The sequence below is a fragment of the Hippocampus zosterae genome, chromosome 11 (genome assembly GCF_025434085.1).
Source record: "Hippocampus zosterae strain Florida chromosome 11, ASM2543408v3, whole genome shotgun sequence".
In the NCBI taxonomy this organism is placed as follows: domain Eukaryota; kingdom Metazoa; phylum Chordata; class Actinopteri; order Syngnathiformes; family Syngnathidae; genus Hippocampus; species Hippocampus zosterae.
In genome coordinates, this window is record NC_067461.1 from 21,586,106 (window position 1) to 21,611,923 (window position 25,818).

The window sequence follows — 25,818 nt, forward strand, 5'->3', positions numbered from 1 at the left end:
TTTCGAATGTTAGCAATCGCACCAAACTTTACAATTTGGCAAGGTAATTTGACAAGGTACGATCCTGATCTCTGACCAAATTTTTTTTGTTTCCTTTTCTTACAGACTTCCCCAATTCAAGGAGGAGGCCAAAAGTTACGCTGGCGCCAGCATGAAGAAGGTAATTAGAGGGTGAATGAGTATCTGATCTGCTTGTTCTTAACCTCTGGTATGTTATTTTTGCAAATGTGAATGTTTTTCACACATCTTTATTTCCTTGATTCCACATGATTAGAATATAGAATGAATTTGTGGTTAGTCCATTCTTTTAATTTTTTTTAAGCAAATAGTGAACACTGTAGAATAGTGCTTCAGTGGAGGTCTGCGCAGATGTTGTAACTTCCCATGTACGTAGTGAAATCAATTATTAACACCCCTGGTTCATGTTGCAGTAGCATTACCTGCTTTACTGACTATTACATTTACACGTCCCGTTGCACTCAAAAGTTTTCACGCCTCATTGTAAATTAATAATAATAATAATAATACATTTTATTTGAAAGCGCTTTTCATCATACTCAAATACACTTTACAAGAGCTTAAAACACAGGATAAAAATGTGCACTTAAAACAAGAAATCATAATTTATAAAAGCACAATTAGATGAACAAAAAGCAAAAATGGGTAAAAGAGATTAAAAGGTGTTGCGGAACAGATGAGTTTTAAGAGATGATTTGAAGGATTGGAGGTCAGTACAGCTACGGATGTGTAGTGGTCGAGCGTTCCAGAGGGTGGGGGCGGTGACTAATTACATTAGTTGCCAAATTTACAACATTTCAATAGATAGCCACTTTAATACTGACCCCCTCTTATGAGTTGTTGAGTAATTCATGGTAGTTCGTGGAAATCTACTGTGTAACTTTGCAAATAAATCTAATTTAAAACAAGGTTTTGAGTGCAAAGGCAATAAAATAATGCTGTTACGTCATCAACTAGCCATCGCCATCATGATTAAGTGATGGTTAAAACAATAGTTGATTGTTGGCCCAATCTGTATGAAGAAACTGCTCTAGTTGTCTCAGGTTTTAAGGCCACTTTCAACAGACAGCATGTTTCATCATCTTCCACAGATGTTCTGTAGGGTTTAGATTAGGGTCACAGAAGGCCACTTTAGAATAGTTTCTTTGTCCTTCTTATGTGTTTTTATCTTGGGTGTTTTGGTCATTATTCCGTTGCAAGACCCAAGACCTGTGACTGAGACCAATCTTTCTGACAGTGGGCACCACACTCTAGAACAGGGGTGTCAAACGTTTTCGTTTGAGGGTCGCATACAGAAAAATGGATGACCGGGCCACTTGAAAATTCGTCAACTTTTTGAAACACATTCAAGTCAGTCGAAAAAGCATTTATATATTGTTTGTATTGTTAATTTCATCAGTTTTCTGTTAAAGAGGCCACTTTTGTTTGAAACACTCATAGACACTCAAGCGCTTTGTGGTCCATGTCTATCGGTGCTTCAATAGGACTCTGCAGTGTCCTCTGTTCAAAATTTAAAAAAAAAATCTTAAACTATCTGAATTATATTAGTATTATTTTAATTTTTGTAACCTTATTATAAGTTGAGTGTTTTTCGGTACTACCATCTACATAACAGTGCGTACCATCTTCAGTATGCCTGAGCCTGTTACATTAATTTAGCCACTGCTTGTCAAAGCCACTGTCTCGTGTGTTTTTAAAGGCGATATGGAAAGAGGAATAAAAACAGAATGTCGTAATCACATATACATTAACTTTGTGTTATGATGCTCCTAATTGGAAAGAGATTTAGGTACCCTCGCCGACTCTTCCTGTCCTGCATATTGGCCCTCACTATTACCAGTGTTTCAGACCAAATTTCCACATGTTGTCACCACTATGAATTATTACATTTTAACTGCCTGTTGCCTTCATTCCTCTGCTCTGGACTCGGCTTTTCTCCTCTCAAGCGGCTGATTTTGCTTGCCATATCTGCAACTTTAGAAATCAACATGCTTGGGTGCACAACAACCAGACAATATTCACCTGTTTGAACCATCCTCTAGGGAAAATCAGGATGGCGATAGCACCAACTAGCGAGAAAAAAAAACACGATTTGTTCCTTCCACGGTAGTTGCTTCAGGTCTTTTCTGTGCACAGATGTTGATATAGTGCCTCCATAGTGGTGCAACGCTGCAACTGCAGTTAAAATATGTCGCTGCAGCAGAGGGACAACAATCACGCAATCAGCACAGCTAGAGCTTAATGCTGTGTCGAGCAGTATCAATCGGTCTGGCTGGAGCGCGGCACAAAATTAGCTGGAGGCGGCTGCCCTGCAATTTTTGAACATAGGACAAACCTTGGTTACTGTACCATCGTAATCTAATATCAGCCCATGCCTAATATCCACGTGAGCAACTGTAGCTTTGGTGGAAGTCTTTGCGCTATTTATTGGCATTCTTTTTCTGTATGGTCATGACAGCATTGTTAAAGCAACAAATCCCATGGTGTCTTAAAAGCTTTCTACAATTACTGTAGATCTGAAATCTTGTTCCTCAAGGTTTTTAAATAAATAAATAGATTTGGCGAATCCTGCAGAAACCCTGGTCAGGGTCATTTAAAAATTGTTGTTTGTAGTTATTCCACACTTATTGTTTTGCATGGTCTGCCTGTCTGTCTAGTCACCCTACCCTGCTGGTTTGTACATTGCTTTATTTTTTCGGCCAATCGTTCTCAAGCATTTAGAACCCCCACTTTTCTCACCATATTTTATATGTCCATCCAAAAAGTGTTCACAGCTCTTGTTTATGTTCCAGCCTTTTTTCCAAAATCGAATACATTATGTTCCTCTTGCAAAATATATTTTATTCTTAAATTGACAGTATTAGGGGAAAAAATTTAAAAAACAAAGCGATTGCATTTCACATGAGTACTCAGACGTACATTTTCTCAATACATACAGCCTCAACTCTTTTTTTTTTTTTTGATGCCATGAGCTTAACAGGGCTCTTTGGGAAGTTTTACTCATTTTTCTTTCCTCTCAAGATACATCAGCTTGATGCACAGCCACTGATCATTTATACGGCTGTCCTGCTGAAAGATCTATCTAATATTGCCCCAGTCTGAATCAAGATCGCTCTGGAGCATGTTTTCATTCAGGATGTCTTTGCACTTTGCTGGATCTTCTCCTTAATTCCAATGAGTCTCCAGCTCCTACAACTGTCAAACATCCTCACAGCATTAGGCTCCTACCACCTGCTTCCTTGTAGGATGTTAATGGCTAGGTACTCGGTTTCCTTCAAGCATGATGTCTGGTATACACACCAAAGAGTTCAGTCTTTTTTTTCCCTTCACAACAACACTATTTTCCAACTGTCCAAGTGTTTTTATTTGGATTTTTTTTTACTGTCTCAGAATAAAGTGCAATTGCACCTCCACTACATTAAAGGGCAGTGACACTCTCATTGGCAGAGTGTGCGCAGGGAGCATTCGCTCAGTGTTTTGTTTGCACTGAGCATGTGCGCTTTGCACACAGCATAAAGTATGAGTATGAAGTGCAGACACGAAGTTGACAGCCGGATTGAGACGGAGATAAAGAGGTCTCCTAAAAGCTAAGACGAGGAAATATGACGAAGCGTATGTAGCGCTTGGCTTCACTCATGACTATGGTGGGAGTGGTGAAAAGACCTGTGTACCTCCTGTGTCTAAAAATGTTGGCAGCGGATAGCATGAAGCCAAATAAATTAAGGTGTCACTTAAAGACATTACACCCTAATCAAGCTGATAAGCCACTTGCGTTTTTTTTTCAGTGAAAACGTGCCGAATATTGACCACAATCATCCCGCTTTGCGCCTGCTTCTTGTAGCCATTAATCCATACATCATCTTTGATATGTATTTTTTTTTTAAAATTAAAAATCAGCACAAATGATTTAATATATTTTTGTTTTGCAGATTAAAGGTTTTTTTGTATTGTGTTCCTGAATTAATGTTGGTGATCAGTTTGACTGCATTATTATTTATTGATTTTATGTAATTTATTTTTCAGTATTATATGGTTTGACATGGTAAGTGATTTTTTTTTTGTAGTTTAGGATTTAAATTTATTTTTGAATTTCAGATGTACTTAAAATCTAGAAAAATAGTTACTAAAGCTATTCTTTGTTGCATTTGGTCCATATTTTTTATTCTCTTATACCTTTATAAGGATACAGTGTTATGCAAAGATTTACTTATCACAATTTCATAGACGAACTATTTAATTTATAGTCGCGGGGGGCGAGATGATTTCCTTTTCCTGGGGGGGCATGACAAAAAATAATTGAGACGCACTGAACTAAACTGACAGATGGACTATAAGTTTTCGTAACAGGAAATATCTAACTTCTCTTTTCAGCTCCATGGCAAAGGCTGTAAATATGTCCATTTTTTAATACATTTGAAAAAATAGCAACAATTTTTTTTCAGTTTGGGTTTTTTAATGAATTACTTCAAATTTGGAAGAAGGCTCAAACATAACTTAAAGCTAAAGAAGTGATGCACGGAATACTTTCTGGATGGACTGTAGATAAATAAATGTACCTGCATGTCTTTTGTGTGGGTCTCACTGTTGACATGGTTCCTATCACTAATCACGGGCATCTGCCTACTCCCCTTCTTTTCTGAGGCTTACAATATCTTATGGAAAAACAAACGAGTGCAGGTAAGAAAAATGACCTTAAATGTTAAGTCTGGAAAGTCTCTCTGCTGAAAATATTTTGTCTCTTTGTCAGATAGTACTGACCCCAGTTTCTTTCCTAGAGTTATGCTGTTTCAGATGACACTTGCTTATCTAACTGTATTAAAAATGATGGAATATACAGCCAGATCCATAAATATATTCATATCAAGGCAATATTCATATTTTTAACTCTTAAAAATCACCACAGTGAATTTGAAATTCAAGATGTGCTCTAATTGGAGACTTATAGCTTTTATTTATGTTTATCGCAATGGTGGAGAAAGTCAAACATTTCACAACGTGCCTTCCATTTTTTTTAAGGGGCCAGAATTTAATGGGGCAATCAAGGCAATTTGGACAGGATCACAAAAGTGCATGTAACTCATGCCGGAAAACTAGAATTGGCTCACTTGAATGTTTGTGCACACATTTTCACACCTTACTTTAATAGCCAATGAGTAACAATGCGGGGTATTGCACTCAGTATGTTAAAAATGTTCAATACATTTTAAACCATTCCCAAAGGCAATCGGGGTGTTCACATGGCAACTTTTACTCCGGTATAGCCCCCCGTAGACCATTCACACGTACAAAGTTTTACCGGTGTAGCCCCTGAAAACAACTTAAACCGGAGCAAATTTAACCCTGCTCAGGAGGTGGTTTAAAAATTTACTCTGGAGTAAATGCTAGTTTGCAGGGCAGCACCGATATAATATGGGGAGGTGTTAATGCTACAGGGGTTGACTCTCTACGCGTGAGAAGAGTTTATTACATACGGGTATTGCATAAATTGTATCATGGTATTTTGCTCTTCCATGGTGACTAACAACAACGACACGTGCAATAGAAACGAACACAGGGGAGTGAAGTGGGGCGACGATGAAACGTCAGCCCTGATAAGTACACTTTAACGCATAAGCATGTTTTATTTCTGTATTATTACTGTCGTGTGAACGCAAGTGGTGCTGCACCGGGGTTAACACGCTTCTCTTTAGTTAGCAGCTTTATACATGTGAACGCTCCACAAAATTTACACCGGTGTAAGATGTATCGCAACAAAATACACCGGTGCAGCACCGATGCAAATGTGTGCTGTGTGAACAACCCTAATTACTCTTTTTCTAAGCTTGCAAATTACCTTGCCAATATTTCAATTATTTACACTTGTATTTAACCGTTTGACTTGGCTACATGTTAAAACATATTAAGGCGATGTTAAAAAACTAACTGTTGAGGAACAACTACTTTTCTTATAACTTTGCAAGAATTCTAGCAGGGTTTTGATTGACTATACAAACAAAGCCTGACTATTATTTTTCATTTTGTTATATTTCAGAAATGGTAACAGAACAAAAGGTTTTTGCACCAGACAAAGATACATGTGCATAATACATGTAACTGGATAAAAATGCATAAATGATCTAGTCATTCTGTTTTTCCATCCATCCAATCATGGATGCCAGGCCTCACTAGTTTCCTACCCCATTATTGGAGCATAAGCACTACTACCGGATACCGCTTTGTTTACCACGGTGTCCTAAGACGTTCAAGCCCGATGACACAACCACAAAGTTGATCGTTCATGTTAGTGAATTCTGCCAAAGTACACATATGGACACACTTATGCTTGGACATGGTGTTTGCCACTGACAGTCCACAATCAACAAGGAGATTCAATAACAAAACCATGCTCGGATTCATATTGGGGTTTGGGGGTGCTTGTCACACACTTTCAGGCTATTGCTCAAGTATTGTTCTCTAGCAGGAAATCCACTGTAGGATTTCTCTCTTGCAAAGCTGGTGTTGGCTGCATGGACACAAACAGTCAAGGCTCCTTGACACACACACACACGCACACGCACACACAAACACACACACACTCAAAGGCAGGGGGATGCGACCTTGTCGCCCACCAGGGTGAATGCCAAAATACAGTACAACGACCAAGCTGGAGGCTTGATGTGAAGTTCCACATTCCTTAAGCCATCATTCATGGACATGTATTTGACTGCAAGGGCCCCTGCCTTTATCCATTGCTCAACTCACTTTGTACCTAAGCCCCTTGACCCTCTTTAAGATTGGTGAGCCCATGGAAAGAATGAACTACGTAGTCATATAATTCCTTTTCTAGCTCCTAAATACATACCCGGCGGCTCTCTCCATCTGATTGCCCGATGACCGGATTCTGGGCAAGGGGAAGTGAGTTCCTTCCCTGATTTCTTTTTTTTTTTTGGCCATAGTTTTCAACAACAATAATATACCGGTACTAAAATAGCATGCAAAGCGTTGTGAATCTTACACTACGCAAAGCATTTTGAATCATCAAGACCTTTCCTCGGCTTACTTCATTGTCTTCTGTCAACTTTTGTGGCGAGGCCTTCTGAATAAGGTGCATTTTTTTTGCTTTTCAGTTGAAAATGCGTACAGGTGGGATGAATGAGTCATCCAAATGGAAAAAGCAGAAACGTTCACCAAAACCACCTCGCCACACGGTGCAAAGTGCCTCTGCACAGGTGGACCCTACCCACTCTACCAACCTCAGTAATACCAACCTATCTGGTAAGCTGTTTCATGCATTTGTTTAAATATTTTTTTCCCCAATGACCCAATGTTACCTAGTATTACCGCACCTGCCTCAAAATTCATCTCATCAACTCTTGTCAGCATCGTATCTTTCCCTTGAGCTGTCCTTGTCCTCTGTTTAGGTGGAGTTGTCTTAACGGAGCAACAGTGTTCACTACCAGCCTCAGATAGTGCTGGATCTTCTGTCTCTAGTCCCACAACGACAGACAGTGGCCTCGACTCCTGCTCCAAAGCCACTTCTCGGGAGGATCTCTCTGACCTCGATCAGCGTAGCTTGTTTGCAACTACACCTGGCAATGCTAACCCACTCCCAGACACAGATCCTGGCTCTCCAAATGCACAGGTGAGCCTGCAGTCATATTTTCTATGTGGCCAATACGTGACTGCAAAACTGAGGATGTTATGTCTTTTTCTATATTAATGAAGTCTGATGATGGCCCTGCTCAATCAGCATCAGTAGAGTCCATCCCAGAGGTTCTTGAGGAGAAAGATTCAATTACAGAACATTCAAGTAACGCCTCTGTGCATGACATGGACTACGTCAATCCCCGAGGTGTCCGATTCACACAGTCCACACAAAGAGATGGTAAGAGTGTTCACTAAGTGTACCAGGTTTTTTCATTACATCATTATGTCTGAAAAATAGATATCCATAACAACTATAGTGGTTATAGAGCATACATATTTTTGTAAATTCTCATATTTAAGCTTGAGCATCAAAGGTTGTGTTCACTAATGTTTGAAAATTCCATGTCGTAAGATAGTGTGAAATTTCAGTTAAAAATATTATACACTCGTCTAAGGCTGGAGGATTAAGTGAACATGATTACATTTCAGGTCTCCCATGTTTAATGAGCTTATTTCCTCAATCAAACAATATAAATGTGAGCATTGACCTTTTCCCGCTTGTCTTTCTTTAGCATATTGCAGGAATTTGTCCTGTTTGTCTCAGTTTTTGTTTTCTTTTATCCGTTACAAAAAGTAATAATTAAAAATTACAATTTGTAAATAACGTCCGATGTCTCACTGCAGTTGTAATACGTTGTGTGGCTCTTTTACACTGCAAGCCTCTATTGAGTCTGCAAAGGCTATCCATAGCTGGTTGGCATTAGGCAGATACTTTTTCTGTGTATATTTTCATCATTTTATTTATGTATTTTCTACACTCTTATACATTTTCTACAGATTTTTTTCTGATATTTTTCTGTTTTCATCTTATTTGTTTTTGTATTCATAGCACTTCATATGTTAATAAAATGTTAATGTATTCTCCAGTTTGTTTATTTTTATTTTTGTTATTATTCTTATTTGTACAGAGGCCTGAAAATTGGCAGTTTAAAAAATACATTTTTACAAGAAGCAAGCTTGGACTTATCATGTGTTTTTATTTATATTAATATATATTTTTATATAATATAATATTTTTATTTGATTAGATTTTTTCCTTTTTTCTGTATTTATTTATTTTTGCCATGTTGCCCATCACTTTTTTTTTTCTTTTTAGGTGCCTCCCTCATTCCCTATGGTCTGCCATGTCTAAGGGAGCTCTTCCGGTTTCTAATCTCATTGACCAACCCTCATGACCGCCACAACACTGATGCGATGATGCACATGGGCCTGCAACTGCTGAATGTAGCCCTGGAGTCTGCACACTTTGTCAACTACCAATCTTTGCTAGGACTGATCAAAGATGAGCTATGTAGACATCTTTTTCAGGTAAAGTACAGGAGAATCAGAATCTAATAATTCATTGTACAGTACCGTGGATATGAAAAGTCGACTCACTGTTGTTCAAATGCCAGGTTTTTGTTCTATTAAACTCGAAGAAAAAATACTTATTCCACAGTTAATGACACAGATACAGCTTGACTTAAAAACTAACTTTATAAGGGTAAAATCGAACAATTACAAAAAGCAGAAAATTGGTGTCGCACCAGTGTAGCACATCTTGATGTAGCAATATTTGTCCACCTTTGCAAAAAAAAAAAAAGGAAAAATGCAATCAGATTGCGATGAGTGAATCTCCTATGAAAAGCACTCTTCACCTCACCCCACAGATTGTCAATCGGGTCCAGGTCTGGATTCTGGTGTGATCACAAATTTTAATCATCTTCTAGTCAAGGGCCGCTGTTCTGTCTGTTTTCCAGCTCTCCCAAGAGCAACACACCTGATTCAAATAATCAAGAACGTTCTAATGCTGCTTCAGAGCTGGCTGATGATCTGATAATCTGAATCAGGTGTGTTGCAGCCGAGAGAGCTGGAAGACAGGCAGGACAGTGGCCCTCCAGGCCCGGAGCTGGACATACGTGGTTTAGGGTGGTTCTCATGCTGAAGGATGAAGTTCCTATTCATCTTCAGTTTTCTAGCAGAAAACATTTTGTGCTAACACTAAAGGTTACAGTAGAGCCTCGGGCTACGAACTTAATTTGGACCGTTTGTAACCTGAAATGTTCATAAACCAACATAACATTTTCCATTAAAATGAATGGAAATGCAAAAACTCTGTTCCAGTCTCAAACTAAGGTATACTTACCTTTTGTGTGTATGTGTGTGTGTGTGTGTGTGTGTGTGTGTGTGCGTGTGTGTGCGTGTGTGTGTGTGTGTGTGTGTGTGTGTGTGTGTGTGCGTGTGTGTGTGTGTGTGTGTGTGTGTGTGTGTGTGCGTGTGTGTGTGTGCGCCTGTGTGGTTAAAAATAGTGTAACATAGAATAGGCACAATGTTTCCATAATTTCTCCAGTATAAGATGCATTTTTTTGTTTGCAAAAAATGGTGCAAAATCATAGGGCGGTTTCATCACGTATAGATGTTTACCTGGTACCTAGGGACTGCGAAAAAGGTGTGCTTTAATTCCAGTATGATATTTTATATCTCATGGTACAAATTTATATATATTAACTTGAGATATAATGAAAATGGCAGTATTGCAATATTACAACATTTTAATTGCCACAATATCGTCATGTCATGTTATTAAAAGCACCGATTCTGTTAAATAGACCACGTTATTTTCCATGCGTGCATTCCAGCACACTCTGGTGGTCAGTTTATTAGTGCAGTTTATGTTGAATTAGGCATGTTTTGGCCACCTTCATTTAAGACCCACGCTAATCACCATGTGGAGGGCAGCATAAAACATTTGAGTTCCTCCACAAAAGACTTGATTCACAATGTGTGTGTGAAATAGCAAGTGTGTTAAGTGTTGATTGTGTTATCAGCTGAACACAGCATTGTGAACCACATGGACCATGATACTTTGTGCTGCTAAGCCACTAGGAACAGACAATAAAATGACTGATCCTTCCTATTTCTTTGTCAATACTTTTATTTACAAAAGACAGTACTGTGCTCCCACCCCTCATATAAGTATTTCTTCAGTATTTCACTAGGTGATGTTGGTGACCCCTGATAAAGGATAATACAACCTGTTGGAAGTGGTAAAAAATCAAATAATGTGACATTGGCTTTATTTTTTAACAGAATCCAATTTGTGCAAGTCTACAGATTAAAAATTTGAATTTAATGCACCCTTTAAATTTTAGGGAATGTTTGCCTAATACAGTGTGAATACTTTTTCTCAGCATAACAACATTTAGTAGTTGTGTTTCAGTTCCAGAAAATTAAAAATTAAAAATGTAAAATTAAAAAAAAAGTACCAAATTATAATGACAGTTGGAAAGCGAAATGTAATACTTCGGAATTTTTTTTTGTGCTTTCTTTCTCTTAGCTGCTAAGCATGGACCGTATGAACCTCTATGCTTTGTCGTTACGAGTGTGCTTCTTTCTCTTTGAAAGCATGAGAGTGCATCTTAAATTTCAGCTGGAGGTAATATCAGTATTCTTTATTTGTCATGTACAATCTTCCTTAAGGAAACAGATCAATGTTTGACATGTACTTCATAGTCATAATAAAATATGCTTAAACCTGACAGATGTATCTGAAGAAACTGATGGACATAATCACATCAGAGAATTTGAAGATGCCCTTTGAAATGAAGGAAATGGCTCTGGAGGCACTTGTTCAGCTGTGGAGGATCCCCAGCTTTGTTACTGAGCTGTACATCAACTATGACTGTGACTTCTACTGCTCAAATCTCTTTGAAGACCTTACCAAGCTGCTGTCAAAGGTAGCTTCGCCTTTAAGGAGACACATTGATACATTTAAGGATGGATTAATTCAAACATGTTTTTCTTCTTTTTTTCAATTGCTCCAGAATGCATTCCCTGTATCAGGACAGCTCTACACCACTCACCTGCTGTCACTCGAAGCTCTACTAACTGTGATTGACAGCACTGAGGCTCATTGCCAAGCCAAAGTGCTAGACAACACCGCTCGCAAAGACCGGTCAGAAAAACTGCCAGTGGAGGAAGAAAATGTAATGAAAAATGGAATCGATGCTACAACTGGTAAACTATCCCAATATTTCATTGTGTGAATCTTTTCTGCGATCTAAGAAGTGCGGGTTTATGTATTTATTTGCCTCATCATCTCAACATTTTGTGTACACATTAATTGATTATATTTTTTAACCACACGTTTCTCAGATCTTATTCAAGAAGGCAGTACAAATGGCTTGAGTTTTCCTCTCATGGATCGTGGTCCAGGATGCCCACCAACCAGTGGAAATCTGATGGCAGAAAAGATGAAATTGTGTAGCGAGGATCAAAGAGAGAGCAACACCAGTAAGGGTAGAGACCTGCATGGTTTTAATGATATAAAAAGAAAAAGGTAAACTAAAACATAATTGTACTTAACATTGTTTCTTTCAGCTGACAAGAAGATCTTGAAAAACCCTCAGCGTTTCTCATCAAGTTTACCTGATTCCCAAGAGTTGCTCGAAATCAGAGCAAAGAAAAAGGTAATATATATATACATATATACATACACACACACACTCGCAATACATCGCTGTAGTTTGCAGAGGTGGGTGTGTCAGGAAATGTTACCGGTCCGTCATTCGCCAGCAGTCGGGCCACCCAACCATGATCCGCAGTCCAATATTATTTCAAGATGAACCAAAACTGTAATCGTTAGTCCTTCAACCGTCATCATTATTTTAACCAGCCTTCAAATTACAGTTCATCACCACAATTTTTTCAAGACCATCAGCTGTTTTTCAATTTTATTTTCTTCTTCTCGTTCTTCGGCTGCAGCATTGCGTCAGTGACAGCCAATTGGCGTCAAACGTCCAACTAAGTTAGATGCAGCACAAAGCAGACACACATCCAAATAAAGGTTAAAAAAATCTTTACTGGACATTGTCATTCCTGTCTGTGGGACTGGCTCCCGATTCTAGCCCTACTCCATCAAAATTGTTGAAATGCATAACTGTTCAATTCTTCAATAAACAACGTGATACACAACAACTTATGTACAACTCCTGACAGGCTGCAAGAAGTTGCTGCTTTGTATCACATGTTTATTGAAGCACTGAACAGTTATGCAGTTGAACGATTTTGATGTAGCTTATGACAAATCTGCAGAGAGAAACAAAACAAATTACGAGACTGGCCTTGCCCACACAGCAAAGGCTTGGAATCGGGAGCTCATTAACCATAGCACCACGGAAGACCTGAAATAGGAGCAAGCTTGGAGAATCAGAACAGAGATTTGGTTCACAGGCAACACTGTTAGGTCACCAGATTGATTAGTGTTCAAACTTTTTTTTGTTGGAGGACGAGCTCTGCTTGGCTTGCCTGGTGTATTCAATCCCGCGAGCCAAGCACGCGCAACACAGTGCACATTTTTCAGTCACTCAACGGCAAAAGTCCATCGGTGATGTACTGATAAAGTAGATCCGCCGGTACTGACCCGGTTAGTGACGATGCCGGTGATGATGCCCACCTCTGGTTGTTTGGACACAGGAGAGTGCATATGTAATTATATCGTTCATTTGTCCTTGATCATAGCTTCTGATAGCAGGAACAGAGCAATTTAATCTGAAACCAAAGAAGGGAATCGAGTTCCTTCAGGAGAAAGGGCTTCTCAGTAATCCAATGGATAACAACCAAGTGGCCCGGTGGCTTCGAGAAAATCCCCGATTGGACAAAAAGATGATCGGGGAATTCATCAGTGATCGCAATAATATGGAGCTCCTCGACAGCTTTGTCAAGTAAGATGTTCACAAAACATTGAACAATTTTCAATTTAGTTGTTGATTGCCAACTTTAAGATTGTTGAGTTATGGTGGTGATTAACTTTTAAACATTTGTGAGAGCCTTGAATGTTCTCTTCTTTATACAGTAAATAACAGTAAACTGTGTTGCAGCACATTCGCCTTCCAGGGGCTTCGAATAGATGAGGCCTTGAGGCTTTATCTCGAGGCTTTCAGGTTACCCGGAGAGGCTCCAGTCATCCATAGACTTCTGGAAACATTTACAGACAACTGGCATGTAAGACATAGTCTGTCCCTTTTTGTAAAATCATTATATTTACATACACCTGTATATTTAGAATGAGATGTATAGTGTCATATTGCATGTGTTACAAAAGGGATTTTCTACAATTTACCGGTATCTTCTCTGAGCTACTTTGCACAGTGAATATGCCAGAGAGCTGCTCATTTTTAGTAACTGCATTCATTTGCATAAAATAATTCCATAAAACGTTTTAAATATATTCCTGTATAAAAACTGAAGTATTATTCACCAACAAGCATATGCTTACTTCAGCCTGAGCATTTTCAAACATCAAATAATCGCTACCTTTTCTTTTACAATACAATACAATACAATACATGCTGATTTCTATAGCGCTTTCACAACAGCGGCAGCTGTAACAAAGCGCTTTACAAAACAGTTTCCATCAAACATCCCAACACCTGTTGAGTCAAGTTGGAGAGCAGTTTGGTCTACTCTTGCCTAACCTCGCATGACATACAGACGCATTGCACAATTGTTGGATTTATAGCTAGTTGAAAAATAGTGATTTAATCTCAAGAGGTAGTGGGACACCCATGATTTTGATTGGATGAAAATATACTGTGTATCCGTTATACCACGTATTAAATCAAATATGAACTATTGACAATTTGAATCCTAGGTTTCGAGTGACATACAATACAAGGTTTACCGAACTTGGACAATTCAAGAACCAAACAGAAATCTATGTTGTACATAAACTACTATGATAAAGAACACAGCAGAAAGTAATTTATTACAACAAAAATATATTCATTTGCCAAGTAAACATGCTTGATGATGAATTGACTCATTTCGATGCGGAATAACAGCAGCTCTGCTCTGAACCTCTCCCGGATGACAGAGTTCCTCATCCTATCTTTCAGGGAGAGCCTGTATGTACACACTACAAAGTAAACTCATTTCAGCCACTTGTATCGGTAATCTTGTTCTTTCAGTCATGACACACACCTTGGGTCTATAGATTGCGCAGGAAATCGGCATCCAATTAACAACAGATGCCTGCACCATGCAGGTCAATTTTCAATTCCTCTTAACTTGTGAACAAGACCTCCAAGATTAAAGTCAACAAAGCACTTTCAGGAGAAAAACACATTGCTCTTCTGAATCTGAGGTTCACTTTACCAACAAATTGACTTTACTAGAGGGTCTGAGAAATATGATCCATCTGTAGTCGGAACACCCCCCCCCCTCCAGTCCGCTTTCTTAAAAAAAGGAGTGAAACACCGTAATCTGCCAATCCAGCGTCACTGTCGCCGATGTCCATGTGATGCTGCCAATAGGTGTCAACCAAGGTAATCTGACAATTTCCCGTGGGTGAATGCCATCGATCCCCAGGGGTCTGCCATTGAGGACCTTTGAACCACCTCAGCAACCTCACTGCCAGAAATTGGCAAACCAACTAAAGAGTCTCCAGATCCGGCTTTCTCAATGAAAAACGTGCCTGTGGAATTGAGGATGTTTTTGAATTATTATTCCCAAAGTCCCATGTCTTGGTCTGCAGCGTCTCATCCCAACTATACACATTGTGTCACTGCTCTGCTCTCATCATGCGCAAATCACTCTCCGTGTTATCGCTGACCTTCCTCCACGCCTAAATGTCTGTCCAAAGCGACAATTAAAGCTGTCGTCCGCATGGCCTGTTGCCACCCATTGGCTGTTTCCAAACTTTTCCTGGCTAAAAATACCTGAACTCTGGTTTCAGTTTGGTGAAATCCCTCCCCGCCAGTGATCACCAACAGGTTCGGGGCACCAACGAATGAGGTCCAAATGTTTTATTTGTAATCAGAGTTCATTCAGGCCCTTCTTCAATCGGTCCTTAAACTAGGACCCGTTTGTTCTGAGTGACATAGCAGGGGCAGAAAGCCTCCGACAACATTGCTGTGACAGTCAAATCTCGGTTTTCGTCCATAATCCGTTCCAGAAGGCTGTTCGAAAACCGAAATTGTTCGAAAACCGAAACCACGATCTTTTTAAAATAAAAATGTTTATTGAAATTTTGGGTCGAAAACCAAGGTTTGGCTGTATTTTCATTGGGACACACAAACCCTCCTCCCATGATAAGGCTAAAGTGTAGAAGAGAATGAATGACATTGCATGTGGAAAATGGATTTCCATATACTCCTCCCACAAAGGACTGTCAAATGTTTATAAATGGATACTAGCCTTTGACTACAATATGTCATATTTACATGCTAATGTTCATTTATACATATTGTACATCGAAAAAAAAGTGTGTTTTGCAGGCGCTCTTAAATGCCTAACATTTGCACGTTGCATGCGCAAATCTTCTGCGCAGGGCTCACCTACTCGGGTCCTCAAAGGCCCTTGTACTGCATGTTTTAGATGTTTCCCTGTGCAACACACCTGATTGAAATGATCAGGATCACTATCAGACTTCTGCAGAGCTTGCTGATGTGCTGGTCATTGTAATCAATTGTGTTGGAGATGGGAAACATGTAAAAGATGCAGAACAGGGCCCGAACACTTTAGTTAGGTCATTGCTGATATTGGCACCTTCATGTATACCGTACATAGCACAACCTAAATTCGATCTAAATTGTCTTTAGACACATCTGCCAACAATGCCAACTTTGTGAAATATAACCTTTTCCATGACCCGCTCATTTCAGCTGGTGTAAAGTTGGTGAGGATGGTGACAACATAACTCAAAACCTGTCACATGATTAACCCTCCATTTTATAGTCGCTGGATGACATCAGTTTTAAAGACGGTGTGTCCCTGTCAAACACACAGGCACTTGTACGAGGGAAAAAGGCCGACTCTATTGCTCGAGCATTTGTCTTCCCAAAATAGCATGAGAAACCATGTGACCTGGAAACTATTCCTAGTGGTGACCTTTTCTTGAATTGAACACGTAAAACAAAAATAGTCATCTTCAAAGCCTCACTGAGTCATTATAGGTAATGATTTGATGAATTGGTTTTCCACTCAAATGGGTCTATTTAGAATTGATGATCTGATTCAACTTTTGTATGACATCAATCACAATTAATTACCTGTTTACATTTATCATTTGGTTCTCATCTCGACATAATCTATACTCTTTACTACTTTTTTGTGTTTGCAGAAAGTAAATGGCTCTCCCTTCCTGACGAATGATGCAGGATTTGCCTTGGCCTACGCTGTTATAATGTTGAACACTGACCAGCATAACCACAATGTCCGAAAGCAGAATATCCCTATGACTGTAGAGGTTTGTCATCTCTCACTCTCTCAATGACTCTCACTCACTCACTCTCAAGTGAACAATTTTTGTAGTTATTCTGCCCAACTTTGAGATTTCACAGAAACAAAATTACTAATCATAGTAATTCTATACAATCTACTAATTTGCAACGCTGGTATTCTCATTTGTACCTCGATGCATTATGTGTTGCCTCTTAAATATATTTCCATGTATTTCTTCAATTAAAAAAAGACTTTTTCATTGCCAGTACAACCTGAGTAAAGATTATTTTAGATCATTTTAGGCGTTAAAATTAAAAGTGCAAATTACATACTAATTAACTTGAAGCTTCCTAGTCTTCATATATCAATTGTTTTTCTCTGTTGTCTCCGCGGTGCATGCCAGTGTCCGATTGTATGACATTCCTCTGGGAGTTGTAGCATTTGCACTGGTGCAGCTTAGTGGCTCAGAAAACCCTCAGTCAACAGTGGTAGCCAGTGATGGTCTGTCTGAGCGGTGAACTCGTAAACAGGCAGCCAAGGGTCCGGGGCAGGCACACTGTTTTCATCTGTTGTCCCTGCCTATGTTTTTGGCGGTTTCGATGGCAGATTGGCAAGGTGAAACAGGCTCTGAGGTTTTGTTAATGCGCCACCCGTCTTTATTAACAAATAGCAAGTTCTTATTTTCTGTCTGTCCCTGCTTCGTTTTTTCATGGCTGTTGATCATTCATGAGGCTCCAATTCCTTTCGATAGTCGCAATTTCCAAGAGGGCACTTGAAGTCTGGGGAAGAAGCCTTTTGACCTGTTGGCTCAGAGAATAGGAAAGGGTGGCTGAACAATATTTTAAAGAGGCCCAATAAAAGTGGCGCCGAACACTAAAGTTAGTTGGCAGCTTGCAATGTGCAGTATTCAACAGAGCATATGTTGGCACTGTGGTTATTTTGGTCGTGGAAAAACTATGCAGAGCATCAGTGAGTAAATCAGAGCCTTTTATGAAATTCGACAGTGGGATGGTGTATTTTCAGAGAGACATACTGTACGTCAGGTGAGTTCTGTAATGTTAAATTTGCGTTAAACATGATGTCCCTCTTTCAACAATTCTTTTTTTTGTCCACTTGATGGTGTAAGAACACTGTGTTACTATATGACAGGAAAAGCATTGGACAACGCAACTTGTTCTGCCACTCTTTGCCAGCAAGCCCAAGAGTGATATCAAAAAATGTCTTTCCTAAGATAATAATGTTGAGTAGTTACTGAATATAGGCGTTATTCATCCTTCACCAAATCCTGCCAACATCCAACTTGAGGCTGTCAGTTATCACTAAGTCATTGTGTTTATTTCCAGAGGGATTTTTGCCCTAATCCCTGTTTTGGAGTCTTAACCATATTAAGTGACACATTATGTGTGTACCCACCCGGAACCCCGTTGATTGTTCAGTGGATGCTCAGTTAAAGTAAAGGCATAAGACTTTGTTTTATTAACTGAAATTCATTGACAGGGACCAAGTCGTAAAATAACCAATTTGGTAATCGGGGACTTAATTTGAGTAACATTTTTAATTTTTATTTTGAGGGGCTTTTTAAAAAAAAATTTTACCATTAATCCATGAAACAAAGATTTTAATAAACACTAAAAATTCACCAATGTAACAGACAATTTGAAAGTAGCATTGCAGCCAAAAAATATTCCAGTATATTTTACTATAAGTGTACTGTACTGCTGAAAATTCAATTGAATTGAATATTCGTATAGTGTATTTTTGCATGACTAATGACCTACTGTGAATGGTAAAGAGAAAATAAGTCAGCTTTATTGTCAAATATGCTCTCTCTACAACATTCAGCACAGATGAAATTTATTTCCTCACAACCACAGTGCAAACGTGCAGTGCATTGAAAATACACACAGCTAAAAATAAGGGCAGCGAAACTGCATAAATCAGACATTTCTCTGAATACCGGAGACAAATTCCTTGTGTGTTCGACATACTTGGCTAATAAAGATGATTCTGCAATAACCTTTTCCCAGAGAGCCGCCAGATAGGTTAGATTTTTTTTCCCCCCTTGGTAAATGAAGTAATTATTTAGAAACATCATTTTATACATTCCTTTGGTTGTCTTGATATAATATTAAAATATGTTTGAATATGTTAGAAGCTAAGTTGTCTGGGGCTTTATGCCCCTGGCAGGGTCACCCATGGCAAACAGGTTCTAGGTGAGGGGCCAGACAAAGCACGGCTCAAAGACCCCAATGATGATTGCAATAAATGGATCTAGGTTTCCCTTGCCCGGACGCGGGTCACCGGGGCACCCCTCTGGAGCCAGGCCTGGAGGTGGGGCTCGTTGGCAAGCGCCTGGTGGCCGGGCCTACACCCATGGGGCCCGGCCGGGCACAGCCCGAAGAGGCAACGTGGGTCCCCCTTCCGATGGGTTCACCACGCATGAGAGGGGCCAAAGGGGTCGGGTGCAATGTGAGCTGGGCGGCAGCCAAAGGCGGGTACCCTGGCGGTCCGATCCTCGGCTGCAGAAGCTCGCTCTTGGGACATGGAATGTCACCTCTCTGGCAGGGAAGGAGCCCGAGCTGGTGTGTGAGGCAGAGAATTTCCGACTGGATATATTCGGACTTGCCTCCACACACAGCCTGGGTTCTGGTACCAGTTCTCTCGAGAGGGGTTGGACTCTCTTCCACTCTGGAGTTGCTCACGGTGAGAGGCGCAGAGCAGGTGTGGGCATACTCATTGCCCCCCGGCTCAGTGCCTGTACATTGGGGTTCACACCAGTAGACGAGAGGGTTGCCTCCCTCCGCCTTCGGGTGGGTGGACGGGTCCTGACTGTTGTTTGTACATATGCACCAAACAGCAGCTCAGCATACCCACCCTTTTTGGAGTCCTTGGAGGGTGTGCTGGGGGAGGAGTACTCCTGCTGGGGACTCCCTTGTTCTGCTGGGGGGGACTTCAATGCTCACGTGGGCAATGACAGTGAGACCTGGAGGGGCGTGATTGGGAGGAAAGCCCCCCCCCCCCCCCCCCCCCCCGAGTGGTGTTTTGTTATTGGACTTCTGTGCTCGTCACGGATTGTCCATAACAAACACCTTGTTCAAACATAAGGGTGTCCATATGTGCACTTGGCACCAGGACACCCTAGGCCGCAGTTCGATGATCGATGTAGTTGTATCATCGGATTTGCGGCCGCATGTTCTGGACACTCGGGTGAAGAGAGGGGCGGAGCTGTCAACTGATCACCACCTGGTGGTGAGTAGGCTCCGATGGTGGGGGAAGATGCCGGTCCATCCTGGCAGACCCAAACGTATAGTGAGGGTTTGTTGGGAGCGTCTGGCGGAATCCCCTGTCAGAAGGAGTTTCAACTCCCACCTCCGACAGAGCTTTTCCCATGTTCCGGGGGAGGCGTGGGACATTGAGCCCGAGTGGACCATGTTCCATGCCTCTATTGTTGAGGCGGCCAATCTGAGTTGTGGCCGTAAGGTGGTTGGTGCCTGTCGTGGCGGCAACCCCCGTACTCGCTGGTGTACACCAGCAGTAAGGGATGCCGATAAGCTGAAGAAGGAGTCCTATCGAGCCTTTATGGCCTGTGGGACCCCTGAGGCAGCTGACGGGTATCGACTGCGGACCGCGGCTTCGGTGGTCACCGAGGCAAAAACCCGAGCGTGGAAAGAGTTCGGCGAGGCCATGGAAGCCGGCTTCCGGATGGCTTCGAGGAAATTCTGGTCCACCATCCGACGTCTCAGGAGGGGGAAGCAGTGCACCACTAACACTGTGTACAGTGGGGATGGGGCGCTGCTGACTTCGACTCGGGACGTTGTGAACCGGTGGGCAGAGTACTTCGAAGACCTCAACTCCACCAACACGCCTTCCTTGGAGGAAGCAGAGCCTGGGTACTTTGTGGTTGAAGTCACCGATGTGGTTAAAAAGCTCCTCGGTGGCAAGGCCCCAGGGGTGGATGAGATCCGCCCGGAGTTCCTCAAGGCTCTGGATGTTGTGGGGCTGTCCTGGTTGACACGCCTCTGCAACATCGCGTGGTCAACAGAGAGAGTGCCTCTGGATTGGCAGACCGGGGTGGTAGTCCGTCTTTTTAAAAAGGGGGACGGGAGGGTTTGTTCCAACTACAGAGGGATCACACTCCTCAGCCTCCCTGGTAAGGTCTATTCAGGGGTGCTGGAGAGCAGGGTCTGTCAGGAAGTCGAGCCTCAGATTGAGGAGGAGCAGTGTGGTTTTCGTCCCGGCCGTGGAACAGTGGACCAGCTCTACACCCTTAACAGGGTCCTCGAGGGTATGTGGGAATTCGCCCAACCAGTCTACATGTGTTTTGTGGACTTGGAGAAGGCGTTTGACCGTGTCCCTCGGGGAGTTCTGTCGGGGGTGTTTCGAGGGTATGGGGTACCGAACCCCCTGATACGGGCTGTTCGGTCACTATACCACCGATGTCAGAGTTTGGTTCGCATTGCCGGCAGTAAGTCGGAATCGTTTCCAGTGGGGGTAGGACTCCGCCAAGGCTGCCCTTTGTCGCCGATTCTGTTCATAACCTTTATGGACAGAATTTCTAGGCGCAGCCGAAGCGTTGAGGGGGGTCCGTTTTGGGGGCCTCAGTATTGCATCCCTGCTTTTTGCAGATGATGTGGTGCTGTTGGCTCCTTCAAACGGGGCTCTCCAACTCTCACTGGAGCGTTTCGCAGCCGAGTGTGAAGCGGTTGGGATGAAAATCAGCACCTCCAAATCTGAAACCATGGTCCTCGGTCGGAAAAGGGTGGAGTGCCCCCTCCGGGTCGGGGAGGAGATCTTACCCCAAGTGGAGGAGTTCAAATATCTTGGGGTCTTGTTCACGAGTGGGGGTAGGAGGGAGCGGGAGATCGACAGGCGGATCGGTGCAGCGTCTGCTGTGATGCGGACGTTGTATCGGTCTGTCGTGGTGAAGAAGGAGCTGAGCCAAAGGGCAAAGCTGTCAATTTACCGGTCGATCTATGTCCCAACCCTCACCTATGGTCACGAGCTATGGGTCGTGACCGAAAGAACGAGATCCCGGATACAAGCGGCTGAAATGAGTTTTCTCCGCAGGGTGTCCGGGCTCTCCCTTAGAGATAAGGTGAGAAACTCAGTCATCCGGGAGGGGCTCAGAGTCGAGCCGCTTCTCCTCCACATGGAGAGGAGCCAGATGAGGTGGCTTGGGCATCTGATTCGGATGCCTCCTGAGCGCCTCCCCGGTGAGGTGTTCCGGTCATGTCCCACCGGGAGGAGACCCCGAGGAAGACCCAGGACAGCGCTGGAGAGACTATGTCACCCAGCTTGCCTGAGAACGACTCGGGATCCCCGGGGAGAGCTGGAAGAAGTAGCTAGGGAGAGGGAAGTCTGGGCTTCCCTGCTAAAGCTGTTGCCCCCGCGACCCGGCCCCGGATAAGCGGTAGATGATGGATGGATGGATGTTTGAACTGAAACCTTTGTGTATGCTAAATATGTAAAGAACATAAATAAGGAAAGGGGCAAATACTTTCTCACGGCATTGTATTTGAGCAATCTGACCCATGATTTTTTTTTTTTTTAAATCCGGAACAATACACACATAATGAGTCATGATGGTAACCAGCCAGAAAATTGCCGGTACCCATAACCAACACAGACAAACGCTTGCGCAGAGGTAATATTGTTGATAAATTGACATTGTCAATGCAGAGAAGTTGCATAGGGCCCAAGACAAGGTAACTTGACCATTAGTGACACCATGACCCTTGGGAAGAGCAAAGTCGATGTTGTTTATAGTTGTCGCACGGTGCTTGCCACATAGACGGCTGCATGTTTATAGGTGGCGTTAAATGCCAAATTTATTTTGATTTGCAAGCTGTGATGTGAACCTACTTATTTCAAGCCTTGGTACAGGATATCATTGAATTGCTTAAAATTTTTGCTCTAGAAGAATTGGTTGTAGAGGAAGATTCATCAAATAAGGTGTCCTTGTTTTTGTTTTCAACAGCAATTCAAGAAGAATCTGAAGGGAGTTAATGGAAACAAAGACTTTAACCAGGACATGCTAGAGGATATCTACAATGCAATCAAGTAAGCTTGAGTACTATACAGGTCTTTAAAAATATTTCCAATTTTGAAAAAAAAACATCCAACACACCTCTGTGGTTTATGGTGTTTCAGAATGTTATAAAGCAAGCCCATTTTTTAAATAGAAGTGTGGTGTTGTACAATATTTAAATTCAGGAGCGTGGCCTTGTGGTATATGTGAATAGAAAGCAAGCATGTTCCTGTAGATTCAAAGATAACTTCACAAAATGGTATATGCTGCCACAGAAGGCACGTTTTATTCACCAACTAGTATTCCAACACCATGAGCAACTGCGGAGTCTATATATTGCTTGAAGATGCTTAAACAAGACTGACAAACCAGGACCTGCACCTGACTTGACCAACATTACAATATGCATTTAGCGTGTAACAGTTCTGCAGACAGAATTGCTCCAAGCACTTTATTTTGCTTCAGTATCAGCTTGTGATTTTACTACGAAACATCTGTGTTCACATCTTAAACTCCAGCATTAATTTTTCTTTTGCAGGAATGACGAGATTGTGATGCCAGATGAGCAGCCTGGTTTAGTGAAGGAGAACTATGTCTGGAGTGTGCTGCTACATCGCGGTGCTACAACAGAGGGGATGTTTCTTCACCTGCCACCTGGCAGCTATGACCATGACTTATTCACCATGACCTGGGGTCCTACTATTGCTGCCCTCTCCTATGTCTTTGACAAGAGTCTGGATGACAACATCATTCAAAAGGCCATTACCGGCTTTCGGTACTGTACATATGTGGACAATTTGGTTGAACTGGGAAGATGCTTAGTAATATGAAAAAGTGTGTGTGTGTGTGTGTGTGTGTGTGTGTGTGTGTGTGTGTGTGTGTGTGTGTGTGTGCGTGTGTGTGCGTGTGTGTGTGTGTGTGTGTGCGTGTGTGTGTGTATGTAGTAGAGCTGTCAGTTTAGCGCGTTTTTATTGGCATTAATTTAAATGAATTTTAAATTGAATTCAATTCAAAATTGAATTAATTTAAAAATTGAATTCAATTTAAATTAAATTGAATTTGAAAACAAAACAACAAGCGCGCTGCATAGGTCCACGCACTTTTGTTTTGCCAGCGGATACTTCAAGAGTTTATGAATGGAAAGTTTACTTTAAAAAGTTGCCAGATTGCTCCACTGACAAGACCAAAGTTACCCATATCATACAGGTATACGAAGTATGCCACTGATGCGATCGTGACTTGTTTGGAACTATTTTGTGTGGAAGGTTACAGTGTTCCATGTCCATATAAATGGAGCGGGTGGAGCTTCTCTGTGTTCGTCTGACAGTGACAGTGCGCCGAGGCAGTGACATGACAACGAAAGTTCAGCGGTGCAGTGGTAGCGACCTAGCGAAAGTAAAATGTCTCCATTGTTGTCATCGAACCGAGTGTAGTCATCTGAAATGATGTCTAAACAAAACTGTAGAGAGACTTCCACGCAAGAAGGACCAACAGAATCAACATAGCCTGACTGCTATGTTCAAAGCAAACTTGAGAAAAACGAAGTATGCAACCATGGCTTAAATCCACTATAGGCTTGAGTACAAGTTTACCTTAGATATGCACTTTATAATGTTATATTGCTCTGTTTTGATTCCATAAAAAGAGCTGTTAAAGCAGCTGTTGTGTGACAAAAAAAATTTTTCACTGTTGTTGATGGACAGTAATATTGTGTGAGAGATTATGTGTAAATAACTGCTCCAAGTGAAAAATGTTCATGTAAAATTGAAAATCGAAATATTTCAGTAAATATTTGCATTTTGCACATAGAAAACTGATTCCTGATTCCATGTTGATGAGAGCATTAAAATGGAGAAAACTAGGACAAAAAAATATTAAAGGAAATTCAGAAACGATTAAAAATGTGTGAGTCATCACAATTAATTTAAAAATTATTTTTTAGTGAATTTGAGTTAATTATGACAGTTGCATTTTTAATTAGATTTAATCATTTGACAGCTCTAATATATACGGTGTGTATATATCTATCTATATATATATATATATATATATATATATATATATATATATATATATATATATATATATATTGCGCGTCGTCCCGCACGCGGTCTGTCCTTCTGTCTGTCCCTTTTCAAAACGTACCTACTTCACCGCGCCGCCACTGCGCCGCTCAGGCAGTGGCTCACTACGATCGCGCGGGCATCTTAGCAAAAAGATGTTGTGTACCCACAAGCATTGCAATGAAATTGTTAGTTATTTAGTAGAGCTAAACATCTCTTTATTTTCACGATAAGCAATGAAGATGAACAAAAAGTTGAACCAAGCAACAACACTTTTGCAGGAACTAGCTGATGAGCCGCCCGGAGGGCGGCGAACCACCACCTTACCAGCCTTCCGCAGGAACTAGCTGATGAGCCGCCCGGAGGGCGGCGAACCAGCTAGTGTGTGTGTGTGTGTGTGTGTGTGTGTGTGTGTGTGTATATATATATATATATATATATATATATATATATATATATATATATATATATTCTTCTTTCAGCTTGTCCCTTTTCAGGGTGTGCCACAGCGAGACATTAAAAACATACAGTACAATACATACTCATTCACTAATAGATTTATTGGAAAATATATATGCTGTACACACTATAAACGAAAAGGGGCATATAAGAGGCAGCCATATCTTTGTCTCTAGATCAGAGACTGTTATCCTGTAGCACTTACTTTAAAGCACTATTCTTTTGGATTTTGATTACGTTCAATGTCAGAACTAGCCAGTCTGTACTGCATGTACAGCAAGTCTTTCAGCTGAGGTTTTAGGTTTTCAAATGTTAATTTTTCTTTGTTTATTTTGTTTTTAAATGATTGGTTCCTACCATTTC

General features: G+C 41.3%; 1 protein-coding gene across 11 annotated transcripts in view; it reads left to right on the top strand.

The window, feature by feature from the left end:
* gbf1 (golgi brefeldin A resistant guanine nucleotide exchange factor 1) overlaps positions 1-25,818 on the top strand; it is a 116,955-nt gene that overhangs the window by 71,807 nt on the left and 19,330 nt on the right. For 9 of the 11 annotated variants that reach the window (XM_052080990.1, XM_052080983.1, XM_052080985.1 and 6 more), the window contains 16 exons: positions 106-160; positions 4,660-4,695; positions 7,125-7,272; positions 7,419-7,639; positions 7,723-7,882; positions 8,801-9,012; positions 11,021-11,119; positions 11,226-11,420; positions 11,508-11,700; positions 11,839-11,976; positions 12,064-12,152; positions 13,204-13,406; positions 13,563-13,686; positions 16,805-16,930; positions 22,883-22,965; positions 23,472-23,708. In XM_052080990.1, coding sequence (XP_051936950.1) covers positions 106-160; positions 4,660-4,695; positions 7,125-7,272; positions 7,419-7,639; positions 7,723-7,882; positions 8,801-9,012; positions 11,021-11,119; positions 11,226-11,420; positions 11,508-11,700; positions 11,839-11,976; positions 12,064-12,152; positions 13,204-13,406; positions 13,563-13,686; positions 16,805-16,930; positions 22,883-22,965; positions 23,472-23,708 — 2,319 coding nt within the window. The remainder of the gene's footprint in view (positions 1-105; positions 161-4,659; positions 4,696-7,124; positions 7,273-7,418; positions 7,640-7,722; positions 7,883-8,800; positions 9,013-11,020; positions 11,120-11,225; positions 11,421-11,507; positions 11,701-11,838; positions 11,977-12,063; positions 12,153-13,203; positions 13,407-13,562; positions 13,687-16,804; positions 16,931-22,882; positions 22,966-23,471; positions 23,709-25,818) is intronic. The other 2 variants (XM_052080993.1, XM_052080994.1) reach the window with 1 other exon arrangement.